This window comes from Lepidochelys kempii, chromosome 5 (genome assembly GCF_965140285.1).
Source record: "Lepidochelys kempii isolate rLepKem1 chromosome 5, rLepKem1.hap1, whole genome shotgun sequence".
Taxonomy (NCBI): Eukaryota; Metazoa; Chordata; order Testudines; family Cheloniidae; genus Lepidochelys; species Lepidochelys kempii.
The window spans coordinates 69746000-69764966 of NC_136384.1; the positions used below are offsets into that span (position 1 = coordinate 69746000).

The 18967-nt window shown below is 42.0% G+C and overlaps 1 protein-coding gene across 10 annotated transcripts in view; it reads right to left on the minus strand.

The window, feature by feature from the left end:
- The window catches only part of PJA2 (praja ring finger ubiquitin ligase 2), a 117247-nt gene that overhangs the window by 17346 nt on the left and 80934 nt on the right, over window positions 1–18967 (minus strand). For 9 of the 10 annotated variants that reach the window (XM_073344665.2, XM_073344662.2, XM_073344661.2 and 6 more), the window contains exons 6-7: window positions 18629–18740; window positions 4930–5004 (exon numbers count right to left, since the gene is read on the minus strand). In XM_073344665.2, coding sequence (XP_073200766.1) covers window positions 4930–5004; window positions 18629–18740 — 187 coding nt within the window. The remainder of the gene's footprint in view (window positions 1–4929; window positions 5005–18628; window positions 18741–18967) is intronic. The other variant, XM_073344659.2, reaches the window with a different exon arrangement.

Consider the following 18967-nt stretch of genomic DNA (forward strand, 5'->3'; position numbering starts at 1 on the left):
TGCAAAATGCTGCCAAACTGTGATACTCCTGGCCACCTCATTGTATTTGACAGGGAGCAGCCAGTCTTCTTTTTAAGCTACAGAACAAAATGCTATTTACTATCCCATATTCACCATATTTCCTACACTCCGTATATGTAGATAATCAGAAATTGCCGATACCTGTAGACGGTGATAAGTCATTTCCATGAACATGCTTGTTACCTGAATTTGAAAAGACTCAGGTTAGTGAAGGAGAGTGCAGGATTCTTAACTGTTTGTACCCCAGAACAAGCTAGCTTAAAAGATTATTTTTCTGAAAAATGTAATTCCAGGGCTGGAATGTTTGTGGGCATTATGACAGTGGTACTAAATAGGAGAGAAAACCTTCGTACCATTATGCCAGTATTCTGAGAAATGTAAGACGTTCTCTGTTCCAAGATTTTTATTTTATTTTACTTGCTTCACATCGATTTTAGATTTTCCAATTGCATGGTGCACCATTTAAAGGCTCTATCTACAAGGACCTAAAAGCAAGAGAAGGAATCATTTAAACTTGGTTTGAAAATGAAACAGTATCAGGAACATTAATTTCTAGCACTGTGTGCCTAACCAATGTGGGATGGTGCTGCACCTTTTCCACAGTGTCCTACACTAGGTAGCTTGCCTTAATTTAGGCTAACACCAGCCAGCCAAATCATGTTAGACTCCATCTTCTAGACAGGGCCGGCTCCAGGCACCAGCTTTCCAAGTAGGCATTCCAAGGCGGCATTCAGAATGGGGCGGTAGTCCGTGTCCCGCGGCGGCAATTCGGCGGCACCCCCGCCGCTCTTCCCGCTACGGCGGCAATTCAGTGGCGACTGCTTGGGGTGGCAAAATGGGTAGACCTGCCCCTGCTTCTAGAACAGTGGTGGGCAACCTGTGGGCCCATCAGGGTAAGCTGAGTGTGGGCCACAAGACATGTTGACGTTGACCATCCACAGGCATGGCCGCAGTTGACCATCCACAGGTTGGCTGACTGCGGGCCGCAAGACATGTTGACGTTGACCATCCACAGGCATGGCCGCAGTTGACCATCCACAGGTTGGCTGACTGCGGGCCGCAAGACATGTTGACGTTGACCATCCACAGGTTGCCCACTATGGTTCTAGAAACTTTTGTAAGAGAATTTAAAACAGTATTTCCTGTTTCTAAATCAGGCTATGCTCATCAAACATGGGACCTTAGTAGATCAAAATCCAGATGACAGCCGAACACACAGTCCTCTGGGTAGCACAGATTTTCAGTCAGTTTCCTTTTCAAGTTCCAGAAGGTACATACAAAGTTCTCCCAAAGGAAACCAAGTCATATGTTCGATAATTCTTGCTGTTTTCTGGCCAATTTTTGTAACTATCTTGAAGCTCGGAGTAGAGGTGAGCCATCTATAGAATTCTGATTTGGAGTACATATCTTGAGATCTTCTCAAAATTCCTGTTGTTTCTGGTATAATCAAATAATATAGATGTAGTTTTTTTGCTATTTTGAAAGTCTCCTCACCACTTTAAACCATTTCTGAAAACAGTTGATCAGCCTAGAAAATATTCTGTACCTCTGAATGTAGTAAGTATGCAAAAATATATAGGATGCTCTATTGATCAGAAATCTTCCCAGTATAGCTAGATAGTAGAGGGTAGGGAATTTAACATATCTAAAGATAACATGATCAGAGATTAAACATTTCCTACATTCAGTAAACCAATGCAGTAAGTCTGTTCTTTTGGACAAGGGAGTAGCAAACGACAACACTTGACATATGCCAGATTTTCAATTCAATAAAAGAAGCAGATACAACTGATAATCAAATCAGAAACAGGCAATATCCATTTTTCAAATTGCTTCATGGATTTAAGTTTGGAGAGGAAGAGGCATTGACATTAGCCATATTAAAAGGAAGAAGCTCTTAGAAGAACGGAGTTGGGTCAAGTTATAGAATCTAAGGAAGAGATCTACTAAAACATGACACCTATGGTCTCCCCCTCATGATTACTGGAAATGCAAATTTTAGACGGATATGCCAATAGGTTTTTACCAGTGGTTCACATGGGTAGCTATTATTTACATCATAAAATGTTTAATGCAAAGGTGTACGTGTATATTAGAACTCAAAATCCTCAAATTACTCATTTTCATTAGGCTTGGTTATTAATCAGAATGCTGAAATTATTGTATTAGGAAGTTGTAGCCACTATTATAATAGATCAGGGTTTCTGTACTGATGTTAATTATGTGTGAAAGTTTGCTTCCTTCATATTGTGAAAGCCAATTCCCCTCCAGCCTGGAAAGCACATATTACACATGTAGGGTTGATTCTTGGCATTAATAAAATTTTGAAAGTCTCCTCACCACTTTAAACCATGTCTGAAAACAGTTGAACAGCCTAGAAAATATTCTGTACCTCTGAATGAAGTAAGTATGCAAAAATATATAGGATGCTCTATTGATCAGAAATCTTCCCAGTATAGCTAGACAGTAGAAGGTCGAGAATTTAACAGGTTGATTCTTGGCATTAATAAAATTAGGACAGGTGCGTGGAATGACTGTTCACCTAAAAAAGGTAAAGAATCATGAATACAGGAACACCTAGAAGTATTCTGGTAACAATAAAGAGGACACTGACTGGAGACAGTGCAATAGATACAACAGCATGCAAGTTTAAAACTCATCTGCTCCCTATAAGCTATTTAATAGCCTATGAGCTATCTTTTCTCCCTAAAGAAGCTGTATTTACATTAAAAGAAAAGGAGTACTTGTGGCACCTTAGAGACTAACCAATTTATTTGAGCCTAAGCTTTTGTGAGCTACAGCTTATGCTCACGAAAGCTTATGCTCAAATAAATTGGTTAGTCTCTAAGGTGCCACAAGTACTCCTTTTCTTTTTGCGAATACAGACTAACACGGCTGTTACTCTGAAACCTGTATTTACATTAGCTCCAGACTTGCTTGTAGATGCAGAGCCATCCCGATGCCCTTGATAATGACATAAAACCAGAAAAAGGTTGAGATTTTAGTGAGAGCGGATCTGAATCCTGACTTTCACAGAGGCTCAGTGAATATGGTATTAGATTCAACCTGTATCAACAAATACATTGTGTCAACATTCGCAACACAATACAGAATTGCTAACTTTGTTTAGCCAAAAGCATAGAGTCCATACCTTTAAAGAATTACTTGAATTTACAAATGAGAATGATACTATCCCACAATGGGGTTTTCCAGGAAGCGTAGAGAAGTGATGTATGTACCAGGTATCATAAGTGTCAACCAGTTATTAAAGCCATATAAGATGCTTTGAAACATCCTATTGGGCATTTATGTACTGCTGACAAAAATCAATTATATCAAGCTCTTTTGCTTTCCATAACGCTTCAGACAACTAAGACCTAATTTTAAACACTGGTATATAGTCCAAGTCAGTGGTTCTCAACTGGCGGCCCAATCAGCACTCAGCCAAGTCCCTTGTGACATACTCAGGGCCATACAAATAGTATATATATTGTGTGGATGTGGCCCACATAAACATAGAGAGCTGCATAGGAGATCCACAACAGTAAATAGGTTGAGACCCACTGTTCTAAGGGAATCGTCTTCCCTCCTGGTCTGATATAAAAACTGACTGGATAGGATTTGTGTCACTCTCAAAGACTAAATAAGAACTTGTTTACAGTCATCCACGAATTACTAAATGGACAGAATGCTCAACAGCTCCCAACCATACTACCACCCTTACAGCAGCTCTCTCAGTCAATCGGGCATACAGCCCCCAAGGACTGCCATTACAGATGGAATTAAACAGGGGCTCATGCTTTTCTTCCGATAGAAGAGCTTATGTCTGTTGCATACTAGCAATATAGACAAACTTCTTGCAGGCTCAACACCCTAAGACTTCTGGGTCAGGTATAAACATATGAATATGAACACAAATAGGACAAGATTATCTGGTAAATATAACAAACATAAAGGATTTGCCCTCTCCATGCAGGCTCCCCTATTCTTGTGCAGAGAAGCCACTCAGTTACCACAGTCCCCCCAGGGGAAAAAAACTGGGTGGATAAAAATCAATGATTTAAAATGTAAAAAAAAATAAAAAAATAGATTTTTTTAAATTTAAATCAGATTTTTTTGATAAAATGCTTTTTGAGAAAAAATTCTAATTTTATAGTATGAGACAATGTATTCATATAATGTTCAAGACAAGTTCTGTAAATGAGTTCCAATAGTTCATGGATTAGGGAACCAATTTTATGGAGTTCAAGGGGCTTCTGTCTAGATTATTTAGGTTAATCTTTCTATCTACCCAATGGGACTCAGTGCTCAGTCTAGAAGATACCATCAGAGATGTTTAGTTTTTCAGTTCTCAAAATGTGGGTTTGTCTCTCCAGAAATAACATGCTTGTTACCAGCCAAAATATTTTAAATAAATAAATAAATAAATATATAGAGGAGAGAAATAACAGACCTCAACCCTACTGTCCCTCTGCAAATTGTGTACACAGAGTCAATTCCTTACCTCTCTCTAAAAGTGCAAAGTTTCAAAAAGTTCAATGAATAGCAGATTGTTGGGGGTAGAATAGATCTGGACAAGGAGAAGAAGTCTGGAGACAAATGTGAGGAGTGGGGGACAGCCAGTAGAAACAAAAGTGAAACTGTTTGAGCAGCATATTCCAGAAGTCTTTCTGAGTGTAGCCTTCATTGATTTGAGATCTACCATACCATTCTCTCACTAGAAGGGAAAACCTATAATGGCAGCAGGCCGTGAAAGACACCCAGTTTGGGAATAAGAACCATTCAAGAAATATATGTTTGCTGATGATGTTTTAAAGAAAGGCACACCAGAGAACTGGAGGAAGTCACTTAAGACCTTGGATTCAGACAAGACTGTTGAAGTGATAATCTCACTTTTAACAGCAGTACCTTCTTCTGCTGATGTAGAAAAAATATTTTCTTCCTTTGGACTAATTCATTCCAAATTGAGAAATCGTTTGGAACCTGAAAAAGCAGGAAAGCTTGTTTTTCTTTTCCAGATTATGAACAAACAGGAAAATGAAGGGGAAGACAATACTTACCTGCAGAAGCCAATATTTTAGAGTTTCTCATGTTGACCTGGCTGACATAGTCAATTTATTTATTTTTTTAAAAAATGCCATTTAACTATTTTAATTAAAAACAATTTTAACAAAAACAAATCTGATTTTAAAAAACTTGAACGTTTAACTAAATTTAAAAATTCAGATGCTTGTTTTGTTAAAATATTATATGTTTACTGTTGAAGAAAAAAATCCAGACTACATAACGTTGTTGTTTTAACTAAATAAAACAATTTAAATGTCTGTCTGGTGATGTTCTCCTAATACAGCATGGCAAGAAAATCCTCACAATATTAATGACAATTAACCTGTTGAACTGGAGATATTTTTGAAGTCACTGGGAGGTGAACTATCTGCTTCAATTACCTTTGGTAAATGAAATAACTAAACAATCATTCATTTTCTGATATTGCTGTAAAACTAATCTGAAAAGTTTTCAAAATAAATCACTTAAAAATGTATGGTGTGTACCTTCTAAAAATTAAACCTCCATCTACCTCTGAGTTGAGAAGAATATGTATTAAGGTTATAACAACCAACAAGAAAGCACTTTTATGTAGAAATCCATGATTAAATCGAGTCTTCCTTACTAGTGATTTAAAACATGATTTAAATCAAATCCACCCTGAATGAAAACCTGTGACTCAGTAAAGGACTAGCAGAAGTAAAGCAATTTGTCTCCAGTTGAGACGTGCTGTTAAGGATCTGGGTAGAGCTGAGTGGTATAGAGCCTAGAGCAGATGCAGAGGTATGACTTTTTTTTGGATGGCCCTGACTTCTCGTGGGTCTTAGGGGACCTAGGTGGCATGGGAACAGAATCACTGCTGATGCTACAACCCCTGTCCCCTGATTGAATGATTAAATGAAGAAAAATGTGAAGGGATCCTCATGGGGTTTTTCATCTCCCAGATCTCCTCCCACGGCTATTACCAGGAGAGGACTGAAGAGGCCCATGACCAATATATTAAGGGAGCGAGCTATAGACAGAGATTTAAAAAATTCTCCATGTGTACTACAACAAACGAGTCTATTGAATTTACCCTTTTGAACTAATGGACTGGTAGTCGAATGATGTTGCTCCTGCATTTACAGGATCACATACCAGGTACTCACTGCAGCAATTACTTTACAACAGTACATTACACATCTAAAAGCACCATTTAGCACTTCTTTTGTACAATGCAACCTAAGATTGAGGCGTCTGGGAACATGGGAATTGCCAGACTGGGTCAGACCCATGGTCCATATAGCTCAGTATCCTGTCTAACAGTGACCAGCATCAGATGTCCAAAAAAAGGTGAAGAACCCCACAGCAGGCAAGTGTGGGATAATCTGCACCTCACATTAGGTCTCACCCTGACCTCTAACATTTGATCCTTAGCCAATCTCAATCTCTTCCAAATCTTTTATGATCATGCATTATAATTCTGACTAATTATTCTGATATATAGATTATCCAATTCCTTTTGACATTTTGTTAAATTATTGGCCTCAACGATATCCCATAGCAGCAAATTCCACAGTTTAATTACAGATCGAGTAAAAAACTTATTTTTATCTATTTTGAATTTCTCATCTTTTAATTTAATCAAATGTTCCCTTGTTCTTGTGTTATGAGATAGGAGAAAAGTCCCTAATTCACCTTCTCTAGACCATTCATTATTTTACATATTTTTCATGTCTCCTCTTATTCTCTCAAACTTTTCAATCTCCCTTCATATGAGAATTTTTCCCTTCCCTTCATCACTCTTGCTTTTCTCTGAACCCCCCTCCCCCCCCCAGTTTTGTAATATTCTTCTTGAGATGGGGAGACAGGACTGCACACACTATTCCAGATGAGGTTGCATCACTGCTTTATATAAGAGCATTTAATATTGTTTGCACTATTCTCAAACCTTTTTCTTATGCACCCTAACATTTTTTTTTAAACTACAGCTGCACATCAAGAACTCTTCACTGAATTATCTATAATGGAGGCCAGGTCGCTTCCTTGATTTGATACAATTGACAGGTTATAAGTTGTTTAGTTTTTTCTTTCCAATGCGCATTACATTGCATTTATTGACAATGACTTTTGTTTGCCGTTTTGTTGTCTTTTCACTTCGCTTATTTAGGTCTCTCTGAAATTCCTCACAGTCCCCTATGCTCCTGACTAACCTACATCACTTTGTGTTATCTACTTACCTCCCCAAGCACTCCCCTCTCCAGATTCTCAATTAAACTACATGGGACCTCAAAATCTTATTTTGACAGGAATATCAAACTGGGCTACACTGTTGAATTTTAGTTTTGACATGAGAAGGCCAACTGCTAAAAGTTTAGAGCAATGCTCTGTATGATGCTACAGAGAAGAGGTCATCTGTTGTCTACCAGAGCAAGGTAATTAAGACTGGAAAAATCGCCACCTTTTCTGAAAATGGACCTGAGCCAAATCTACAGCAGAAATATATCCTGCACCACTGTGGGATCAAAGGGCAAAAAGAGGAAAAAAGGAATTTAGAATTAGGATTAAGCAGAAATAATTTCTGGGCATGAATCGTACCATTACTGGATGTTCCATATTCAGATTGTAAATATAGAGAAATTGCCAATATTCCTAGAACAGTTTGAACTGTATGTATATGAATGCATGATGGCTATCATTATTGTTATTTCATTGTTGGAGATTAACTTCTCTTAATGAGGAACAACAAAGTAATTTTAAGAGTTCACGGGCTGAAACTGTGGAAAAGCAGCATCACTTGCCCCACAACCTCAGCCGTGCAGAACACAATGCCATCCAGAGCCTCAGAAACAACTCTGACATCATAATCAAAAGGGCTGACAAAGGAGGTGCTGTTGTCATCATGAATAGGTCAGAATATGAACAAGAGGCTGCTCGGCAGCTCGCCAGCACCACTTTCTACAAGCCATTACCCTCTGATCCCACTGAGAGTTACCAAAAGAAACTACAGCATTTGCTCAAGAAACTCCCTGAAAAAGCACAAGATCAAATCCGCATAGACACACCCCTGGAACTCCGACCTGGGATATTCTATCTACTACTCAAGATCCATAAACCTGGAAATCCTGGGCGCCCCATGATCTCAGGCATTGGCACCCTGACAGCAGGATTGTCTGGCTATGTAGACTCTCTCCTCAGGCCCTACGCTACCAGCACTCCCAGCTACCTTCGAGATACTACTGACTTCCTGAGGAAACTACAATCCATCGGTGATCTTCCTGATAACACCATCCTGGCCACTATGGATTATACACCAACATTCCACACAAAGATGGACTACAAGCCGTCAAGAACACTATCCCCGATAATGTCACGGCTAACCTGGTGGCTGAACTTTGTGATTTTGTCCTTACCCATAACTATTTTACATTTGGGGACAATGTATACCTTCAAATCAGCGGCACTGCTATGGGTACCCGCATGGCCCCACAGTATGCCAACATTTTTATGGTTGACTTAGAACAACGCTTCCTCAGCTCTCGTCCCCTAACGCCCCTACACTACTTGCGCTATATTGATGACATCTTCATCATCTGTCATCATGGGTGACTTTAATTTTCCTGATATCTGCTGGGAGAGCAATACAGCGGTGCATAAACAATCGAGGAAGTTTTTGGAAACTGTAGGGGACAATTTCCTGGTGCAAGTGCTAGAGGAGCCAACTAGGGGGGGAGCTTTTCTTGACCTGCTGCTCACAAACTGGGAAGAATTAGTGGGGGAAGCAAAAGTGGATGGGAATCTGGGAGGCAGTGACCATGAGTTGGTTGAGTTCAGGATCCTGACACAGGGAAGAAAAGTAAGCAGCAGGATACAGACCCTGGACTTCAGGAAAGCAGACTTTGACTCCCTCAGGGAACGGATGGGTAGGATCCCCTGGGGGACTAACATGAAGGGGAAAGGAGTCCAGGAGAGCTGGCTGTATTTCAAGGAATCCCTTTTGAGGTTACAGGGACAAACCATCCCGATGAGTCGAAAGAATAGTAAATATGGCAGGCGACCAGCTTGGCTTAACGGTAAAATCCTAGCGGATCTTAAACATAAAAAAGAAGCTTACAAGAAGTGGAAGGTTGGACATATGACCAGGGAAGAGTTTAAAAATATTGCTCAGGCATGTAGGAATGAAATCAGGAGGGCCAAATCGCACCTGGAGCTGCAGCTAGCGAGAGATGTCAAGAGTAACAAGAAGGGTTTCTTCAGGTATGTTGGCAACAAGAAGAAAGCCAAGGAAAGTGTGGGCCCCTTACTGAATGAGGGAGTCAACCTAGTGACAGAGGATGTGCAAAAAGCTAATGTACTCAATGCTTTTTTTGCCTCTGTCTTCACGAACAAGGTCAGCTCCCAGACTGCTGCGCTGGGCATCACAACATGGGGAATAGATGGCCAGCCCTCTGTGGAGAAAGAGGTGGTTAGGGACTATTTAGAAAAGCTGGACGAGCACAAGTCCATGAGGCCGGACGAGTTGCATCCGAGAGTGCTGAAGGAATTGGCAGCTGTGATTGCAGATCCATTGGCCATTATCTTTGAAAACTCGTGGCGAATGGGGGAAGTCCTGGATGACTGGAAAAAGGCTAATGTAGTGCCAATCTTTAAAAAAGGGAAGGAGGAGGATCCTGGGAACTACAGGCCAGTCAGCCTCACCTCAGTCCCTGGAAAAATCATGGAGCAGGTCCTCAAAGAATCAATCCTGAAGCACTTACATGAGAGGAAAGTGATCAGGAACAGTCAGCATGGATTCATCAAGGGAAGGTCATGCCGGACTAATCTAATCGCCTTTTATGATGAGATTACTGGTTCTCTGGATGAAGGGAAAGCAGTGGATGTATTGTTTCTTGACTTTAGCAAAGCTTTTGACACGGTCTCCCACGGTCTCTTGTCAGCAAGTTAAAGAAGTACGGGCTGGATGAATGCACTATAAGGTGGGTAGAAAGTTGGCTAGATTGTCGGGCTCAACGGGTAGTGATCAATGGCTCCATGTCTAGTTGGCAGCCGGTGTCAAGTGGAGTGCACCAGGGGTCAGTCCTGGGGCTGGTTTTGTTCAATATCTTCATAAATGATCTGAAGGATGGTGTGGATTGCACTCTCAGCAAATTTGCGGATGATACTAAACTGGGAGGAGTGGTAGATACGCTGAAGGGTAGGGACAGGATACAGAGGGAGCTAGACAAATTGGAGGATTGGGCCAAAAGAAATCTGATGAGGTTCAATAAGGATAAGTGCAGGGTCCTGCACTTAGGACGGAAGAACCCAATGCACAGCTACAGACTAGGGACCGAATGGCTAGGCAGCAGTTCTGTGGAAAAGGACCTAGGGGAGAAGCTGGATATGAGTCAGCAGTGTGCCCTTGTTGCCAAGAAGGCAAATGGCATTTTGGGATGTATAAGTAGGGGCATAGCGAGCAGATCGAGGGACGTGATCGTCCCCCTCTATTCGACATTGGTGAGGCCTCATCTGGAGTACTGTGTCCAGTTTTGGGCCCCACACTACAAGAAGGATGTGGATAAATTGGAGAGAGTCCAGCGAAGGGCAACAAAAATGATTAGGGGTCTGGAACACATGACTTATGAGGAGAGGCTGAGGGAACTGGGATTGTTTAGTCTGCAGAAGAGAAGAATGAGGGGGGATTTGATAGCTGCTTTCAACTACCTGAGAGGTGGTTCCAGAGAGGATGGTTCTAGACTATTCTCAGTGGTAGAAGAGGACAGGACAAGGAGTAATGGTCTCAGGTTCCAGTGGGGAAGGTTTAGGTTGGATATTAGGAAAAACTTTTTCACTAGGAGGGTGGTGAAACACTGGAATGTGTTACCTAGGGAGATGGTAGAATCTCCTTCCTTAGAAGTTTTTAAGGTCAGGCTTACAAAGCCCTGGCTGGGATGATTTAATTGGGGATTGGTCCTGCTTTGAGCAGGGCTTTGGACTAGATGACCTCTGAGGTCCCTTCCAACCCTGATATTCTATGATTCTATGATCTGGACCCAAGGAAAAGACGCCCTTGAGGAATTCCACCATGATTTCAACAATTTCCATCGCACCATCAACCTCAGCCTGGTCCAGTCCACACAAGAGATCCACTTCCTGGACACTACAGTGCTAATAAACAGTTGTCACATAAACACCACCCTATACCGGAAATCTACTGACCGCTATTCCTACCTACATGCCTCCAGCTTTCACCGAGACCACACCACACGATCCATTGTCTACAGCCAAGCTCTGCGATACAACCGCATTTGCTCCAACCCCTCAGACAAACACCTACAAGATATCTATTAAGTATTCTTACAACTACAATACCCACCTGCGGAAGTGAAGAAACAGATTGATAGAGCCAGAAGAGTTCCCGGAAGTCACCTACTACAGGATAGGCCTAACAAAGAAAATAACAGAACGCCACTATCTGTCACCTTCAGCCCCCAACTAAAACCCCTCCAACGCATTATCAGGGATCTACAACCTATCCTGAAGGATGACCCAACACTCTCACAAATCTTGGGAGATTTGTCCAGTCCTTGCCTACAGACAGCCCCCCAACCTGAAGCAAATACTCACCAGCAACCACATACCACACAACAGAACCACTAACCCAGGAACCTATCCTTGTAACAAAGCCCGTTGCCAACTGTGTCCACATATCTATTCAGGGGACACCATCACAGGGCCTAACAACATCAGCTACACTATCAGAGGCTCGTTCACCTGCACATCTACCAATGTGATATATGCCATCATGTGACAGCAATGCCCCTCTGCCACGTACATTGGTCAAACTGGACAGTCTCTACGTAAAAGAATAAATGGACACAAATCAGATGTCAAGAATTATAACATCCATAAACCAGTCGGAGAACACTTCAATCTCTCTGGTCACACGATTACAGACAAGAAAGTTGCGACATTACAACAGAAAAACTTCAAAACCAGACTCCAGCGAGGGACTGCTGAATTGGAATTCATTTGCAAATTGGATACAATTAACTTAGGCTTGAATAGAGACTGGGAGTGGCTAAGTCACTATGCAAGGTAACCTATTTCCCCTTGTTTTTTCCTACCCCCCCTCCCGCCCCCGTTTCTCAGACGTTCTTGTTAAACCCTGGATTTGTGCTGGAAATGGCCCATCTTGATTATCACACACATTGTAAGGAGAGTGATCACTTTAGATAAGCTATTACCAGCAGGAGAGTGGGGTGGGGGGAGAGAAAACCTTTTGTAGTGATAAACACCCATTTTTTCATGGTTCGTGTGTATAAAAACATCTTCTGTATTTTCCACAGTATGCATCCGATGAAGTGAGCTGTAGCTCATGAAAGCTTATGCTCAAATAAATTGGTTAGTCTCTAAGGTGCCACAAGTACTCCTTTTCTTTTTATTTAAAAAATATTTATTCCCTATGTGGATACTTACAGACTGGCATCAAGTCATCTCATAACATGTTAAGCTAAATAGATTGAACTCCTTGAGTATCACTGTTTTTTAATCCTTCAATCATTCTTGTGGCTCTTCCCCTATCTAATTTATCAGCTGCCTTCTGGAACTGTGGACACCAGGACTGGACTCAGTATTCCAGCAGCAGTCACACTGGTGCCAAGTAAAATAATACCTCTCTACTTCTACTCAAGATTTTCCTGTTTATGCATCCCAGGAACACATTAGCTCTTTTGGTCACAGTGTCACACTGGGAACTCATGTTCCGCTGATTATCCACCATGACTCCCAAATCTTTTTCAGAGTCACTACTTCCATGGATAGAGTACCCCATCTTGTAAGTATGCCTTACATTCTTTGTTCCTAGACATATATATTTATACTTAGTCCCATTAAACACATATTGTTTGCTGGTGTCCATTTTACCAAGTGATTCAGGTTGCTCTGTACCAGTAACTTGTCCTCTTCATTATTCACCACTCCCCCCCAATTTGTGTCTCATCTGCAAACTTTATCAGTGATTATTTTATGTTTTCTTCCAGGTCGTTGATAAAAATGTTAAATAGCATGGGACCAAGAACTGATTCCTGTGGGACCCCAGTGGAAACAGACATGCTTGATGATGATGATTCCCCATTTACAGTTACATTTTGAGACCTAACAGTTAGCCAGTTATTAATCCATTTAATGTGTGCCATGTTAATTTCATATTATTCCAGTTTCTTAATCAATATGTCATGAGATACCAAGTAACTGTCTTTTCTTCTTCAAGTGGTTGAGATCAGGTGACTCACAAGCGAATGAGTAGGAGGTGAGATCAGAGACTACTTATAGCAAACTGCAGAACTGCCTTCCCAAAGTTTGTATCTGATCTAGCCCCTCAGCCCGACAAGCCCCTCAGTACCAAACAGGTGGGCAACCTCAACTCTGCGCCCTAAATTGGAAGAGCTGCAGAACAAGGTGTCAACAACGTCATGTCTGTAATAAGTTCACATGGCACAAAGGACACTGAAGAAGAAGCCACCACACCTGAACATTCCTCAATTAGTGGACAGTCAGGAACAGACAGGCAAAACAAGTCTGATACTGCCCAATACGCCAGAGTACCAGAGTCAATAGTACAGAGTTCACACGTTGGTACCAGAGTACAGGTAGACATCCCTGCTCTATCTCATGTACCAGATGAATCATGGTCTTGGTTTGCACTCCTCTTAGAAGGGGAGAAGAAACCTCTCCTAGCTCTGGTCCATTTTATGAGATCTTTGTCTAGGAGGACCAGAGGAAGGGAGACAGTCTCTCTTCCTCCTGGAAGAGGAATCCAAACCTGGCCAAACAACAGCCCATGCTGGCTGAGATGCCACTAAGGGGTCTGGCAATCTTTGGAGGTCCCTAGTGCTGAAGCAAACCTCATGGTCTGCTCCAGAAGGTACTGCTTCAAGTGAAAGCTTCTGGCCATCTGCATTTCTTTGCCTCTCTCTTCTGAAGGACTTGCAGATTTCTTTAACGTGCCCTTCCCCCAACAAGTCTGAGAGTCACTATAAGGGTTCGCTACACCACACAACAGTGAGGGCATCACACCAGGCAAAATCCTAACTATTAGTAAACTAAACCTAAGGGTACTACTATTCGAACGACAACTAACAACTATACATGGGGGGGAAACCACAGACAGCACCGTGAAACAAGGCTTGAGGTAAAAACCACAACGAGCACTCTTACTCAAGCTCTGGGCAGTGAGAAGGAACTGATGCAGGTATGGGTAGGAGCACAGCCTGTATAGATACTGCTTAGCAAAGTTCTCTGGCTTTGGTGTGCTGGGTGGGTACATACCTGAGTTGAACACATGGATGCAAACACGAAGAAAAACCTCCAATAACAGGAATTCTACAACCTCCCTTGGTAGCCTATTCCAATACTTAACTATTCTTAGATTTAGAAAGTGCATCTGAAGAAGTGGTGTTTTACCCACAAAAGCTTATGCCCAAATAAATCTGTTAGTCTTTAAGGTGCCACCAGACTCCTTGTTGTTTTCTTAGATTTAGAAAGTTTTTCCTAATATCTAACCTACATCTTCCTTGCTGCAGATTAAGCTGATTACTTCTTGTCCTACCTGCAGTAGGACCACTGATCACTATCCTTTTTATAACAGCACATTTGAAGACTCATCATGTCCCTCTTCAATCTTTTTCTCAAGACTGAACATACCCAGTTTTTTGGGTTATTTTTTTAAACCTTTCCTCATAGGTCAGGTTTTCTAAACCTGTTATAATTTTTGCTGCTCTCCTCTGGAGCCTCTCCCATTTGTCCACATTTTTCTTTATGTTTGAGCACCCAAAACTGGAATCAACACTGCAGATGGGTCCTCCACAATGCCAAGCGGAACAAAACAATTGCCCCTTGTGTCTTACATATGACACTCCTGTTAATACACCCCACAATGATATTAGTCTCTTTTGCAACTGCCTCACATTGCTGGCTCATATGCAATTTGTGGTCCTCTACAACACCCAGCAGTACTATCACCTAGCCAGTTATTCACCCATTTTGTATTTATGCATGGGATTTTTCCTTCTTACATGTAGTACATTTAACTTTACTTTATTGAATTTCATCCTGTTGATTTCAGACCAATTCTTCAATTTGTCAAGGTCTTTTGATTTCTAATCCTGTCCTGCAAAGTGCTTGCAATCCTTAACAGTTTGGTGTCAAGTGCAAATTTTATAAGAGTAGTCTCTAGTCCATTAACCAAGTCTTTAATGAAAATATTGACTAGTACCAGACTCAGGACAGAACCCTGCATGACCGCATGAGATAGGTCTTCCTAGTTTGACAGCTAGCCATTGATAACTATTCTCTGAGTGCAGTTTTTCAACCAGTTGCATATCCACCTTATAGTAACTGTGGATGAAGGGAAAGCAGTGCACGTGTTGTTTCTTGACTTTAGCAAAGCTTTTGACACGGTCTCCCACAGTACTCTTGCCAGCAGGTTAAAGAAGTATGGGCTGGATGAATGGACTATAAGGTGGATAGGAAGCTGGCTAGATTGTCAGGCTCAACAGGTAGTGATCAATGGCTCCATGTCTAGTTGGCAGGCGGAATCAAGTGGCCCAGGGTTGGTCCTGGGGCCGATTTTGTTCAATATCTTCATAAATGATCTGGAGGATAGCATGGATTGCACCCTCAGCAAGTTTGCAGATGACACTAAACTGGGAGGAGTGGTATATACGCTGAAGGGTAGGGATAGGATACAGAGGGACCTAGACAAATTGGAGGATTGGGCCAAAAGAAATCTGATGAGGTTCAACAAGGACAAGTGCAGAGTCCTGCACTTAGGATGGAAGAATCCAATGCACCACTACAGACTAGGGACCGAATGGCTAGGCAGCAGTTCTGCGGAAAAGGACCTAGGGGTCACAGTGGACGAGAAGTTGGATATGAGTCAACAGTGTGCCCTTGTTGCCAAGGCGGCCAATGGCATTTTGGGATGTATAAGTAGGGGCATAGCGAGCAGATCGAGGGACATGATCGTTCCCCTCTATTCGACATTGGTGAGGCCTCATCTGGAGTACTGTGTCCAGTTTTGGGCCCCACACTACAAGGAGGATGTGGAAAAATTGGAAAGAGTCCAGCGGAGGGCAACAAAAATGATTAGGGGACTGGAACACATGTGTTATGAGGAGAGGCTGAGGGAACTGGGGATGTTTAGTCTTCAGAAGAGAAGAATGAGGAGGGATTTGGTAGCTGCTTTCAACTAGCTGAAAGGGGGTTCCAAAGAGGATGGCTCTAGACTGTTCTCAGTGGTAGCAGATGACAGAACAAGGAGTAATGGTCTCAAGTTGCATTCGGGGAGATTTAGGTTGGATATTAGGAAAAACTTTTTCACTAGGAGGGTGGTGAAACACTGGAATGAGTTACCTAGGGTGGTGGTGGAATCTCCTTCCCTAGAAGTTTTTAAGGTCAGGCTTGACAAAGCCCTGGCTGGGATGATTTAGTCGGGGATCGGCCCTGCTTTGAGCAGGGAGTTGTACTAGATGACCTCCTGAGCTCCCTTCCAACCCTCATATTCTATGATTCTATGCTAACTTCATCTAGGCAACATTTCCCTATGGGACCTAGGGGAACATATGGGACTAAACCAAAAGCTTTACTAAATCAAGATATCTCATATCTACTTGCTTCACCCCCAACCACTAGGCCAGTAAACATGTCAAAGAAAGTAATTAGGTTTGTCTGGCTTTATTTATTCTTGACAAATCCATATTGGCCATTACTTATCACTCAATTATCCTCTAGATGCTTACAAATGGATTGTTTAATACTTTGTTGCAGTATCTTTCCAGATATTGAAGTTTCCCTTTATAAAAGTCATGTACTATACGCCCCTTCCAATCCTCCTGCACATCACCCATCCTCAGTAAATTCTCAAAGATAATTGCTAATGGTTCAAAGATTGCTTTAGTACCCTATCATGAATTTTGTAAGGCCCTGCTGACTTGAATACATCTAAGCTATCTGAATATTCTTCAACCAGTACTTTCTCGATTCTGACTTGTATTCCTTCCTAGTCTTTGTTAATATTAATTATGTTAAACATCTGGTCACCATTCACTCCTTTTTAATTGCAGACTGAGGTAACACGCGCATTAAACACTTCAGTCTTCTTGGTGCCATCTAGTATTAGTTCTCCTTCCCTGCTAAGTAGCAGACCTACACTTTCCTGTGTCTTTCTTTGCTCCCAAGGTATTTATAGAACCTCTTCTTACTGTCTCATGACCCTTGCTAGGTGTAACTCATTTTGTGCCTTAGCCTTTGTGATTTTGTCCCTACATGCTTGTGGTATTCATTTATATTCATCCTTAGCAATCTGGCTATGTTTCCACCTTTTGTAGGATTCCTTTTTGATTTTCAGGTCAGTAAAGAGCTCATGATGGAGTCATAAAGGCCTCTTACTATTCTTCTTCTTATCTTTCCTTTGCATCAGGACAGTTTGCTGTTGTGCCTTCGTAGCAGAGTGATGACTCATCAGCATCCCACATCCTGGGAATTAGCTCTTTTCCAGCCTTGGAGCACCCTCTGCCAGCTGGTGGCTCACCTGCCTAAGGCCCCTGTGTCCCTCCTGGACCCCAGTGCCCCTTTAACTTGGGTTCTGCCCCAGCTGTACCTTCACACTCTGGGTCTCTCTTCCCAGGGGAATCCCCAACCCTCTAAGACCATCTTGCCTCCGTGGCTTCTGCCAGTCGTCATCTAGCCCCCTCTCACTGGGGCAAACTGCAGTCTGTAATGGCCACTCATCATCGGTAAGGGGGTTGGACCAGCTGCCTCTGCCTATCCCCGGGCTACACCTCTTTAGCCCCAGTACCTGCCTTGGGCCCCTAACAAGGTCAGACTGGAGCTCCCCAGCTCCTCTTGCCTTTCCTCAGCCCTGCTCTGCTTCAGGTACCCTTTTCTCCCAGGCAGCTAGGTCCTTCAGCTCCTGACTGACAGCCCTTTTATAAGTCCGCTGTGGCCTGACAGGGCATAGCCCCAGCTGTGGCTGCTTCCCCAGTCACCCTAGCCTTTTTCCACTGGAGCAGGTTAACTGCTCCTCAACACCCTTAAATACTGTTTGAGAAACTGCCAGCTCCTGTGAATTCCTTTTTCCCTTAGATTTTTTTTCCCAATGGAACCTTACCCACTAATTCTCTGATTTTCTTCAAGTATTCTTTTTTGAAGTCCATTGGCCTTATTCTGCTGCTCTCCATCCTTCCTTTCCATTGGATCATGAAAGTGTCATTTCATGATTACTTTCACCTAAGTGACTGATGCACTAGGAAATGATAACACACTAGTAAGTGCATCTAGCTCACTGTTTCATACTTGTTTAGATCAGCAGAGCTTACAAGTATAAAAAGTAGTAAAAATGCGTGTCATTAAAAAGTGAGCGGATATGAATTAATACACACAGGGACCATATATGCGGAACACACTGGTGCATTACTACTCAAAACAAAAAAAAACTATCATCTTTAGGCTCCTTTAAGCTAGTCTGGTGACATGGTTTTAAGTCATTTTAATGTGTTCCGTTTTTATTTTTACACAGAAGTCAGAAATCGTATTTCAATACCTCCATGGCCTGTGCCAAACGCTCCTCCAGTGCCATATATGTGAGAAACTGAGGATCCACATAAGAAATGGCTTGAGCAACTCCTAGGCCATCACCAAATTCATCAAGTAGTCTGAAAACACCAAAAATGCAATATTAGGAAACAGAGCCTCCATTTTAAGTGCAGCTTTAACAATATTCAATTATATTCAAATATTCAACTATACTGCATACAAATCCTAAGGAGTGCATAAAAGCTGGGTTTGTATATGTCAATTAGAGGATGTTTGTGAATCAGTCAGGAGTATGCCCATTTGAAAATTTTGTGCTTCATGTCTCTGCACACAGATGTTCAGATAG